Below are 12,127 nucleotides of genomic sequence, written 5' to 3' on the forward strand. Positions count from 1 at the left end.
GCACATCAAGAATTAGCCCCTTTAATTGTCATCTACATGTGTATGTAGCATTAAGACTGTGAGACTTATTTCTTAATTACTTAAATATTGGGATTATGATACTATGGGGGAAATTTACTAAGATGGGAATGAGACCTAACATGGGATGTTGCTATGGCCCGCATTGTGAAGTCTTATTCCCAGCAAATGTCCCCCTTTTTTCTTTTTAATTCCTAATTTATATATGCTGTTGCGAATTTGTATATGATTACTTATAACACTGCTGTTGGGGTCGTGGGTATTAATTATTTGAGTCTGGAGTTGTTGTACCTGGGTCTTACACCCCTCCCCTCAACACCCCCTATAAGTATACCTACCTTGTGATAACAAACATCCTCCTGCTCTGTAGCACCATCTTCCTAATGACATCTTTGGGAAGATGGCACCACTTTATGCCAGAGTTTTGGCCCCATAGTAGGAGGGACACTCTTCCTGAAGCAAGGTAAAAAGCTTATGCATACCCCCCTTCCCTCCTACCTCCAGATTTGCCTGTGGCTGAGTGGTGTGGATAGGGTGACCAACTCATCCCTTTAATCCGGGACACATATTAATTACACAGGTTCTGTGGCAGTTTAAAACCAGGTGAAATGGAGTCTTGAGGTGTGGCAGTTTAAAACCAGGTGAAAGCCAGCCATAGAACTTGTGTAATTAATATGTGTCCCGGATTAAAGGGATGAGTTGGTCACCCTAGGTGTGGATGCCTGTGGAGCGAGTGTTCAAATATTTTTTGAAGGGGTTTGTTAATGGAATCAGCAAATTGAGGATTTCCAACTTGCATGATTTCCCTGACACCCCTACTTAGAATGGAGGATTGTCCCAGTACCTGCCTGATTTCTAAGGTAAAACCTTCATCTGTGGGAAAACATTTGGAGATGGAGATGTTCAAAGGTCCATGGAGAGGAGACGGTTCATGGCAGACTCTGTGTACGCCCCCTCCTCTCTGGCATCGTGCCACTCTACTGTGCATCCGCAGGTCTCCAGGGACATGAAGCCTAATTCAGACCTGATTGCAGGATCATTTTTTTCTCAAAATGGATAAAACCATGTGCACTGCAGGTGGGGCAGATGTAACATGTGCAGAGAGAGTTAGAATTGGGTGGGTTACATCTAAATTGCAGTGTAAAAATAGCCAGTATTTACCCTGCATAGAAACAAAATAACCTAAATCTAAATCTATCTGCACGTGTTACATCTGCCCCACCTGCACCAACCATTTTGAGAACAAATTTGTCCTGATTTAAATTAGGCACATGGTACCCACTCTACCCACAGGACTCTAAAGACTTAAGTATGGGTGTAATGTGCCCCCCCCCCCCATCCCCCTGGACCCAGGAGCCTGTGTGCCCCACACACCCTCCACAAATTATATATATGCCTATCAGAAGTACTGTTATATGTGACAACTTACTTTAATATGCAAATTAAAGGGATGCAGTTACAATCCCGGCGGTCAGAATCCCGACCGCCGAAATGCCGACACTTTCTCCCTCCGTGGGTGTCCACGACACCCCTGGAGGGAGAATAAATTAGTGTGCCGAGCGTAGCGAGGCACCGGGCCCGCTGCGTGGCGAGCGCAGCGAGCCCACAAGGGGGGGGGGGGCGATCCACGTCCCCCCCTTGTCGGCATTTCAGCTGTTGGGATTCCGGCGTCGGGATTCTGAACGCCGGGATCCCGACCGCCGGGATTCAATACTGAATCCAAATTAAATGCATGAATAAAGGAATAGGGTAGTGAGCTATGTATCACTGTTACTGGCTTATCAGTCTTTTTACACTTGCACCTGGTTGTAGTATTTGTACCTATGTCTTTTTCTCCTGACATACTGTATATCTTTCTCTGACATGTACAGAGAACTTTGATCAACAACTTCCTTCCGCTGTCTTGTGCTAATTTCTCATTGAGTAGGGGCATAGCCACAAAAACAGTGACACACTCTTGATAGAAACAGTCATAATTAACCATAAGAATACAAAAATAAGTACCACTGTATTGTAATGCAAGAAGCTTACTAAACCTTCATTTATAAAAAGGGAAAGTAACAGGGGCAGTTCCCAGCTCCTAACACTACTAGCTAATTAATAATCCTGACTGGTTCATGAGCTTCTATATTTCTCATTATGTATTTTAAAGAATTCAAGTCCCAATGTCCTCTCGACTTTGACACTATATATATATTACGCTTTGACTTTTTTGTAAATTAACTAGAAGCCCTCTTCAAAAACTATCCCTACATGATATTAAAAAAAGGGCGCAGAAAGTGTAAATAATGTGAATGATGTGCACATATACAAAGTGATTAACATAAAGTAAAAAAACAACAAATTTATTATTTACGGTGTTCTGATTATTGATTAAGACAATGAAAATTCTGAAGTAGTCCTATATGTCTCCCATTCGCCTCTATAAAAGGGGCTGAAGAACGAGTGATGGTATGGGACTTCACGTAGAACTAAAGTAGCGTACCCCACTCACACTGAATGAAGATTTCACCAAACACATAACGGTTTCTTTATACCAGTAGGGTGGTGAGCCACTGTTAGCATACTTTTCTCACCTCAATAAGAGGAACCTTAAACATGTAAAGGTATCTTTCAAATGAAGATAGAAGAAGTGGGTGGCGTACCCAACTTACAGAAAGCAATATGTAAACAACACTTATAACGGTTTCTTTTCTCTTTAACCCTTTATTAGGAAAAGACCATATGACACTAAGATGGAGATGGCATACCCCACTTACTGGGACAACAACAGATTAACACATGTAGTGGTTTCTATTCGCTCCTTATTCACAACTAAGAAAGGGATGTAACATCCAATAGGTGTACCGTTTACTCACTCAGGCGCAGATTTATTAAGCTTTGTGAAGTGATAAAGTGTCTGGCCAATCAGCTCCTACCTGTTAAGTTGCAGGCTTGGTTTGAAAAATGACAGATAGGAGCTGATTGGCCAGTGATAAAAACCAGGCACTTTATCACTTCACTGAGCTTAACAAATCTACCCCTCAGAGTCTAGTTGTATGCAAGCATATAACGGTTTCTTTGTAACTTTAACACCCAGTTATCTTTCACGGAATTTGTCTTGATGTCTTGATAAAGGTCCAGTGGACCGAAACGTGTCGTCAGATCCAGCGTGTGAGCATGAATCTCCAAGACTAATAATAGAATGCATTGTGAATTCCCACATCATAGATCAATTGTGAATCAGGCCCTTAGATTGCAAAGTGGTTACAAGGATTCTCAAACTTGTTCTCAGGACCCCACACAGTTCGCATTTTCCGGGTCACACGGCAGGTGCACAGGTGTACTCATTACTCATTAACATATTTTTAAAAGATCCACAGATGAAGCTAATTATTTCACTTGTGACTCTGTGGGGAGACCTGCATAACATGCACTGCAGTATAGAATTCCTGACTATATTGTTAATGACAGCTATACTCCTGATTGTGGCCACTGATGATTAACTCCATGAGCGATATCGTCAGTGATTTCCCTTAACCCCCGGCCAAATAATATAGTGCATAATCACTGAACGATATCATTAACATTTAGTCCCCGCTCTGTACATGAAGTCGATGATATGGTCAAATTGAGCTGCATGTACAATCATTGTTATTGATATGGAGAATACTCAATATCCAGCATTACAAACAATATTGCTCAGAAGGACCAAAATATTGCTTAGTGTGAATGGGGCTGGTCCTGGATAACTGTATAACCAAACAAAGGATTTTAACCTAGTTAATTTCAGAAGTTTCTTAGCGTGGCAGATACAGAACACAAGAGCTCAATGGAATTGAAGATGAGAAACATTGAACTAGAACAGGGGTGACCAAACCAGCCCTCGAGATCTACTAGCAGTTCTGGATCTGCAGAATGTGATGGTTCGGAATAAATGCAGCACATATTTGAAAATGTGACAGTTAGTAATGATTACAACTGTGCACCAACTATGATAGTCTGGAAAATGTGGACTGTTGTTAGATCTCGAGGACTGCTTTGGCCAGCCCAGACTAAAACATTGCAGGAAACATTGAAGTTTATGGCACAAGAGAAATTTAAAGACCTTCAGAAACACTGATCCAAAGACAGTGATAATGCAGCAATGAATGCTGGGATTAGGCAGACCGAATAGCCAATTATCAGGTGCAATCCATACATAATCGAACACCTGACACCTGGTTGCAATGCATTGTCAGACGAGCAACACCTCTTGCAGGATCCCAAACTGCAGCTCACATTTCTGAAGAATATAAGTAAGATATAACCTTCTGCGCAGGAGTCATATCAGTGTGTGTGTGTCGAGTCATTGTTAGGGAGATACATCGCATCGTGATGTTTCCCAATCATTGTCGGTTTTGTACCGATGGAAGTGGTGTTACATTTTATGGAGGCATTCCGATGGTTGCTGACATCAAATGGTAAATATTCAATCATGTTGCGATGCTTGTATTGGGTCCTACCCCAAATGTCAATTGCAAATCAAATAAATATTTGTTTCTATAATTCTGTTGATCCAATGGTTAGTTATCATTGCATTTAAAAAAAATTGATGTGTGTGAGTATGTGTATAATATATATACTAGTAAGCCCGCTAGAAGCGAAAGCTTCGAAAGCTAGTCTGCTACCTTCTGTGTTTGTGTATGTGTGAGATGGAGCTGTAGTTCCACTCTCTGCCAGCAGATGGCAGTGCTTCAGAGACTCACAGACACCAGACATTTTGTGGGGCCCGGGACTGACAAAATCCCACCCCCCTTCCCCTACCTGGTAGCATCTGGCGAACATGGTGTGACGTCACCTACCCTCTGTCAGAGTGGCCGGGCCCAGGACAGTTGTACCCACAGCACCCCACTGTCGGTGGCCCTGTGTGGCACTCCGAAAATACTCCCACTACCTCAGCGTGACAGAGGAGTGCTGCACCTTGGGGACCTTGCATTACCAATTTATGCAGACACCTGCTTGTTATTACCTACATAAAGGGAGTGCTGGGCCACGCAGAGACTTTATATCTATAGACACAACTTGACACTTGTTTAGTGTTTATTTGCTTGAAAGAATATTGAGTGCCAGCCAGCAGCTGAGATATAGATAGGACAGCCTATCAAAAAACTGAAAAGTCTGCCCAAGGGAACTACTTCTCCAGGACAGCATATTAACTGTACCACTCTCCCTGCAGTGAGAATAAGGAATGGATTGTGATGATATTGACTGAAAATATCTAAGCTGATACTGTGATTATTGCTAACTAGACCCCATAATAACAAAAATCTGCAGCAAACATAACAACACACCTTTATTATTTTAAATTTTAGATACTAAATTCAAAGATAATTTTAAATGATACTTTATATCAGCCACAGCAAAGAGTCAGACTACAGCTACTGGACACAGCATGTGAGTTAATCACTATATTTTACCCCGAATATTGGCTGGTAGTTTAGTTAATATACATTCAAATGAAGTAGTGAATGTGAGTTTATTTGACAGGCAGTGACTGTTATTATGGCCCTTATTCTGGTTGGTGCGGTCGAGCCGCATATGCGGCTCCGACCGCACCAGACGAATCCCCGCCTACAAGACGGATCGGCACGGCCGTCCGTACACGGACGGCTGCCGATCCGCATGAAAATGGCGGGGCGTACGCCTCCACCATGTTGGGAGCTGCCCCCTGCATTCGATGGTCGATGACCATCGAAGGCAGGGCCGCACGCTCCCCCCGCTCACGCAAGCTTAGAGCACACGGACAATCGTCCGTGTGAAAGCTTGTATTGGGGCGGGCAGCTGACATCCGGCGATGTCAGCTTTCCGCCCCCATCACTGGCGTCATAGCCTCATTACCATGCATACGCCCCGCGTTTGCATGGGAACGCCCATGAAACGCTGGGCGTATACATAGGGTAATGAGGCTATTAAGCCCCTCACACCCCTATACGCCCCCTTTGCGGCGTCTAAATTTTTTACACGGCGAATTCCCCTGCACATGCGCAGAGTGACCTCTGCGCATGTGCAGACGGAAAACATCGGCGGTACGGCCGCACGCGGGCCGTACCGCTCGAATCTGAATAAGGGCCTATGTCTGGTTGATCCTTAGCAGAGGGAGAATCGTCGTGAATTAATGTTCATGCGAGTGACTCCAATGTGTTTGAGTGGCGTTGATAGAGAGAAGGCTGCTCGTGGGGGAATGTTACAGAGCAGGTCAGAGTCTTCATCACAGTCCTCTAGGTCAAAAGTAGCATCATCTAGCATCTCCTTGTGTCTCTCACAGGTCTGCTCTATTTTCAGCTGGGATATCCGTGATCGCAACAGCATGAGCTTCCGTGCTAGAAGGTGGTCAGAGGACTGCATCTCCCTCTGTTGAAAACAAAGGTACACTTCAGAACATGATCATGAATATACTTTTATTATTTATTAGTATTTATTTATATGGTGACACCAATTTGTATGGTGCTGTACAGAACAAATTGCCAAAACAGTGTAGACAGAGTAACAAAATAACATCATTAATTACATGTGTAGCATAGTTACAGCATATATCTGGAGACTATCTAAGGAACCTTATGGGAGAGGATGGAATAAGAGGTTGGCGGGTCCAACACATGAAAGCTTACATTCCATAAGGAAAAGGGAAGTCAGGTACTGGGGAAATACAAGGTATTTAAGGGTGTTGGAGAGAAAGAATAGATCATGCAGAGATAGGGTAGGGTGAAATGTTTTAAGCCAGTGGTTCACAACCTCAAGGACCCCAACAGTGCACGTTTTCCAGGTCTCCTGGCAGGTGCACAGGTGCACTCATTATTCACTGACACATTTTAAAAGATCACAGGTGGAGCTAATTATTTCACCTGTGATTCTGTGTGAAGACCTGGAAAACGTTCACTGTTGGGGGTCCTTGAAGACCGAGGTTGAGAACCACTTTTAAGCAATTAAGGTTGATATACAGACTGATAAAGGAAGGGAGAATTTTTTTAGAGATATGGGGCGGCACGGGAGGAGTCCTGAAAATGGGAGTGATAGTTGATGAACAGAAGCGGAGAAGTAGGATGCGAAAGAGTATAAAGAGAAATGATGGTGTACATGTAGGAGGTAGCAAAGGTGAAAGCTATATAGTTCTTCCTACACTGTGAGGGTTTAGTATTTAAAACTAGCTCTGTAGACAGATCGGGGCATAGAGGGGAGGCAGGGATAACACAGCAGAATGAGGTGTTTACAAAGGCCTGGCTGATGACTGAGGGAAGCTGCTGCTACTCCTAGACTGTACTCCAATCCGTCGCATCTCCTGTCAGCCATTCCTGCCTCTTACTCTATGCAACCCAGTACAACTCTCTCACCTCACTTGAGTGGACGCACAGCCTTAGAAACATGTGAGCTTTATAGAAAAGGAGGGATGCAAATCACATAGCACTCACTCCCTTCTCCCATTAGGTGCTGCATCCTGACAAGTCGCAGAGCTCTGCAGTGTAATCAAAGTAGTAATGATGGTCATTGACAGCTCCTCCATTGACCAGCAATGGTTTTAAACCATAAGTATAAACCCATCTATGGTTTGCATGTGCAGACCGTGGCCATTGGAGTGTCACACCTTGGATCTAAAAATTTCACATTTTATGGTATACTGTATACGTACCAATTAGTAGTTTTAAAAAACCTTAATACGTGTACCTGAGAAGATATATTTAGTAATATAAGGTCCCTGTTTCCTAAAATATCTTACTGTCCCTAATTCCAGTCTGAAATCATAGCTTGTCTTCATAAATACAATACATATAGGAGTGCAGATGTAACATAATCAATAGGAGGTGGAGAACGTTAAATCCATTTATTTAGAATAAACTTTCATTGCTATTGTCACTATTACAGTCAGTACAAGTGAGAAATGCTTATGAGTTGTAGCATTAATACAAACATATTAACATTACAGCATCTAATATAAACTGAATCTCAAAAATTCTATTAAACAAAAACTATATTCCAAACCGTTGCATTTTCAGATACTACTAAACATTATGAAAAAAAAGTAACATATGACATTTAGAACATTTTCCCCCATTTCCTCTGGTACTACTGTATATTTTAATGCTCTGTGTAATGTACGTTTATGAATTTCTTGTAACTCTGCTGAATGTAAATGTGTCAATAAAGGTGTGTCCTCTTGGCACACCACCTGGGCACGCCAGGTTGGGTGAAACTCCTCTAGATTGGAGCATCTTTTTGGCTGGAAATGCATCGTAGTCACAATGAGAGATGACTTGGATGCACCAGGAAATTGTGCCGATTAATTTGGTGCAACCCCTGTATGCGTGTCTCTGAATATATACAAAGTTCTACAATGTACCAGACACAACTTTTTTCCAATACAAGTTCTGTTCTGCTCCATATACAAACTCAGGCACCTATTTATCAATATTATTTTACTTAAATAATGTAAAACAAGGGTGTATTCACACCATTATTGCATTATTTTAGTATCATGTAGATGCATTTAAGGGCATTTGGAGCTAAAAAATTGGGACCCACAGCAGATATTGTTAATTATTTCGACTGTAGCCCATATCATCTAGTGTGTATGGGGCTTAAGACAGGGGGTGACATTCTATGGGATGAGATTTGTGTTTTTTGGCGAAATTTGCGCAAAAAAAACGGCCAAAATCCCGTTTTCGCATATTTAATGGGATGCGAAAAACGGCAAAAATCGCATCCCATTAAAGTTCCGGCGCAAAAGTTTTACTTTTCTGTGTGTGTGTTTTCTTTTAACATTCTTTTTACAGGTGGACTACAAGTCCCAGCGGGCCCATTAATGCCCTGCATGCTGGGACTTGTGGTTCTCCAAGTCACAGCCTGCGGGGGAGGTCTGCTGGTACTTGTAGTCCTCCTGTATAAAGCAATGTTAGGATTGAAAGATTTAACCCTATAAGGCTGGCGTCCACTGGCCAGGGACGCCGGTGACAGCCCCGGGCTTCAGCCCTGGATGGGTGAAGCCTGGGGGGGGACCCCTTTATTGGGGGGGTCCCCACTCCTCCAGGTACCCCGTCCAAGGCTGACCAGCCACGGTGCTCATGGTACGGCCGGGGGACCTTATGTAAAAAGTGTCCCCCGGCTGTGGCATGACACTGCGGGCTGTTGGAGCCCGGTGCTGGTTTCAAAATACGGGGGACCCCCAGATTTTTTGTCCCTCCTATTTTTGGAACCAGGACCGGTCCAAGCGTCCGGGGCTGGTTTCAGAAATACGGGGGACCCCTACGCTTTTTGTCCCCCGTATTTTTGGAACCAGGTCCAGCTCAATGAGCCCGGGGCTGGTTATGCTCAGGAGGGGGGACCCCACGCAATTTTTTTTTTTTTATACAAACCCAAAATCGCACATAAGCTCAAATTCGCACATTTTCATGCCTAAAAATCGCACATTTTCATGCCGAAAATTCGCCCATTATCGCACTCTATCGCACTTTTCTTGCCGGAACACACACCTCATTAAATATGCGAATCCAAGGCAAATGCGATTTAAAAAAAGTGCGATAATGTGCGAAAAACTGACGTGCGAAAAACTCTCATCCCATAGAACGTCACCCTGAATGTCTGGATCTACACAGTAAAGCTGGGTACACATTAGACGACACTGCAAACTATACCATGTCGCTCATGGTTTTCCTTGAACTCATGGACAAACCATATAGTGCAAACACGCTGCATGATTACACAAAATGTCAGTGCTTACATTTAGTTGTCATTGGTAATATCTTCGGTTTGAGCTGCATGTACAGACAACAGAGTACATCACTAACGTCCCGCAATGATATATACCGAAATGACGTTACAGCTGTGGCAATCCTGAATGCTGCAGTGCATTTTCAGGGGTGCCACTGGCTGGTGGTCCAGTTCCAAATCGAATGATTTATGGTCAATATATTAGCAAAACTAGTGCTGATGGTTGCCAACGAGAACATAGGTGAATTAATAGAAGAACATCTGCATAACTGAACACAGTTTTACTGGTTTGAGAAAGTTTGGTAACCACTGGTTTACAGAATATAAAGGAGAATTACATAGTAATGCTTGTGACTATAAGGCACACATGAAGCCTTGTGCATAAGTAAAATCCCTTCTGGTATAGAACCAGAAAAATATGTAAGGCCTTATTGTAAGGAAGCTGAATGCACAACAGCAATAACACTGATGTAGTTAAACTGAAGGCACCAATGCTGTCAGTTAAAATGTCGACAGCATCATGTCAATGGGAGAGTGCCAACATGTAACTAATGTTAATGTATGTTAACAATGTTGGCAATATAACTTTAAACATGATGCCCCATTCTCTTGTTGAAATGATGCTATCAACATTTTGAGAGATGACCACACCAGTCATGACAATCGTATCAAACCTGAGGTAAAACAGTCACATTGCCTTTAGTTGCTACGGTATACAAAGCTTTATTCCTTCTTGTTGTGTGTTGCTAACTTAATAAATATCTCAAGGAATTCTAAATAAAGGAAATAGTTGGCAATGGAGATAATTAAAAACACATACATATTTATAAAATGTTCCCAAACTTGGCCCTCGGGGTTCCCAAACAGTGCAGGATTTAAGGATATCCATGCTTAATCAAATAGTACCACAGGCAATTTGATGGTGCCATGTTTGCAGAAGCATGGATGTTCTTAAAAGCTGGACTGTTATGCTGGGTACACGCTTAGCGATTCCTGCAGCCACTGATATAGTGCCATGGGAGAATGATATAGTGCACACACACGGACCGATATTGTCCATGATATTGGTCGGTGACATCACCTGACCTTTGCTTCGTACACGCAGTCACTGATGATACTGTCAGATTGAGCTGCATGTACAGAAGACAGGGGGAGTCAATAACGATTCGCGGGTGCACACATCGTTCATGATATTGAGCGTACACATTGATGAGGTATTACCTATATTGTATCGTGCATATCGTTAATGATAGAATGCCCAGTGTATACACAGTTTTAGGGTGCCTTGAGTATTGAGTCTGAAAACCATGAACTACATATATTATTATATTAAAGTCGATAGACAATTACACACACACATGCACGCACGCACACACTTTGATAACTTACCAGCTCTTTCCTAAGCCATTCCAATGCTTCATCTACGGAGCTGAATCCACATACACTGTTTTTTGGGGTGTCTTCCTCCCAATCAGAAGTTAGTCTATCTTGGGTAGCTCCTTGATTTCTTGCCCATGGTCGTGCCTGTACTCTCTGTGTCCACTCCTGATAGGATGGACGCCGAGTCTGCAGCTTCAGTCTGGCTGTCAGTGCTTTCACAGAATCTAAATCAGGAGTTGCCTCACCCTCCTCTTCCTCACCCAACTCACTGAATATCACTGGACTGAAAGACATTAGTGAGCAAACTTAACACCGTGGGAGATCAAACTGCACCAAAGATTAGGAGACACCACAGCAGAGGAACTTGTTCTTCACAGGAAGTTTCTGTGTATGTGAAATAGATCCTGAATGTAGATCAGAATCCATGCAATAGGTAAGCAAGTAGGAAAATTCCCCCCAAAAAGAATGTGTAAACAACGACCTTGGGAGGGTGTGCTACTGTATGTACAGTTACTTAATGCCGCTTGGCTCAAGATTCCTGGGCTCTCCTTTTAACAAGCCCTATGTTTTATTATTATTATGATTGCAGGATCCTCCCATTTCTGCAGGAAACTGCACCCAGCAGATTGGCTCATCCAGTGTTCTAGAGAACAATAAGAGAATCTCCTGAGCTCCAATATGCAGAGGAAAGGTCATTAACACTCATAAACTGTAATCTATTTAAGGATGCCCTTGCTCCCTTGTACGCATTAGTATGGGGCATTGTGCAGGAAAGGGAAGGGATGGACCAGGAGAAAGAACAGAACAGCACATGGCTACCAGGATCTGAGCTAACTAATAGATGTAAGGGGACTAGGGCGACACATGAAATAGGTCCACATGCTTTCGGTCGACATGGTCATTAGGTCGACACAAGTATTAGGTCAACTTGGAAAAGGTTGACATGAGTTTTTCATGTTTTCGTTTTTTAAAAAGAGGTTTTTTATACTTTACTACTCGTGCCCGAAGC

The 12,127-nt window shown here is 42.9% G+C and overlaps 1 protein-coding gene across 1 annotated transcript; it reads right to left on the reverse strand.

The window, feature by feature from the left end:
• Positions 1-5,314: 5,314 nt before the first annotated feature.
• On the reverse strand, positions 5,315-11,670 carry FAM167B (family with sequence similarity 167 member B). Its single transcript, XM_083171157.1, has 2 exons — positions 11,128-11,670; positions 5,315-6,390 (listed from the first exon to the last, which is right to left on the reverse strand). The coding sequence occupies exons 1-2, from the start codon at positions 11,410-11,412 to the stop codon at positions 6,127-6,129; spliced, it is 549 nt and encodes a 182-aa protein (XP_083027283.1). The 5' UTR covers positions 11,413-11,670; the 3' UTR covers positions 5,315-6,126.
• Positions 11,671-12,127: the final 457 nt, after the last annotated feature.

Source organism: Crinia signifera, chromosome 2, assembly GCF_055691185.1.
Source record: "Crinia signifera chromosome 2, ASM5569118v1, whole genome shotgun sequence".
Classification (NCBI taxonomy): domain Eukaryota; kingdom Metazoa; phylum Chordata; class Amphibia; order Anura; family Myobatrachidae; genus Crinia; species Crinia signifera.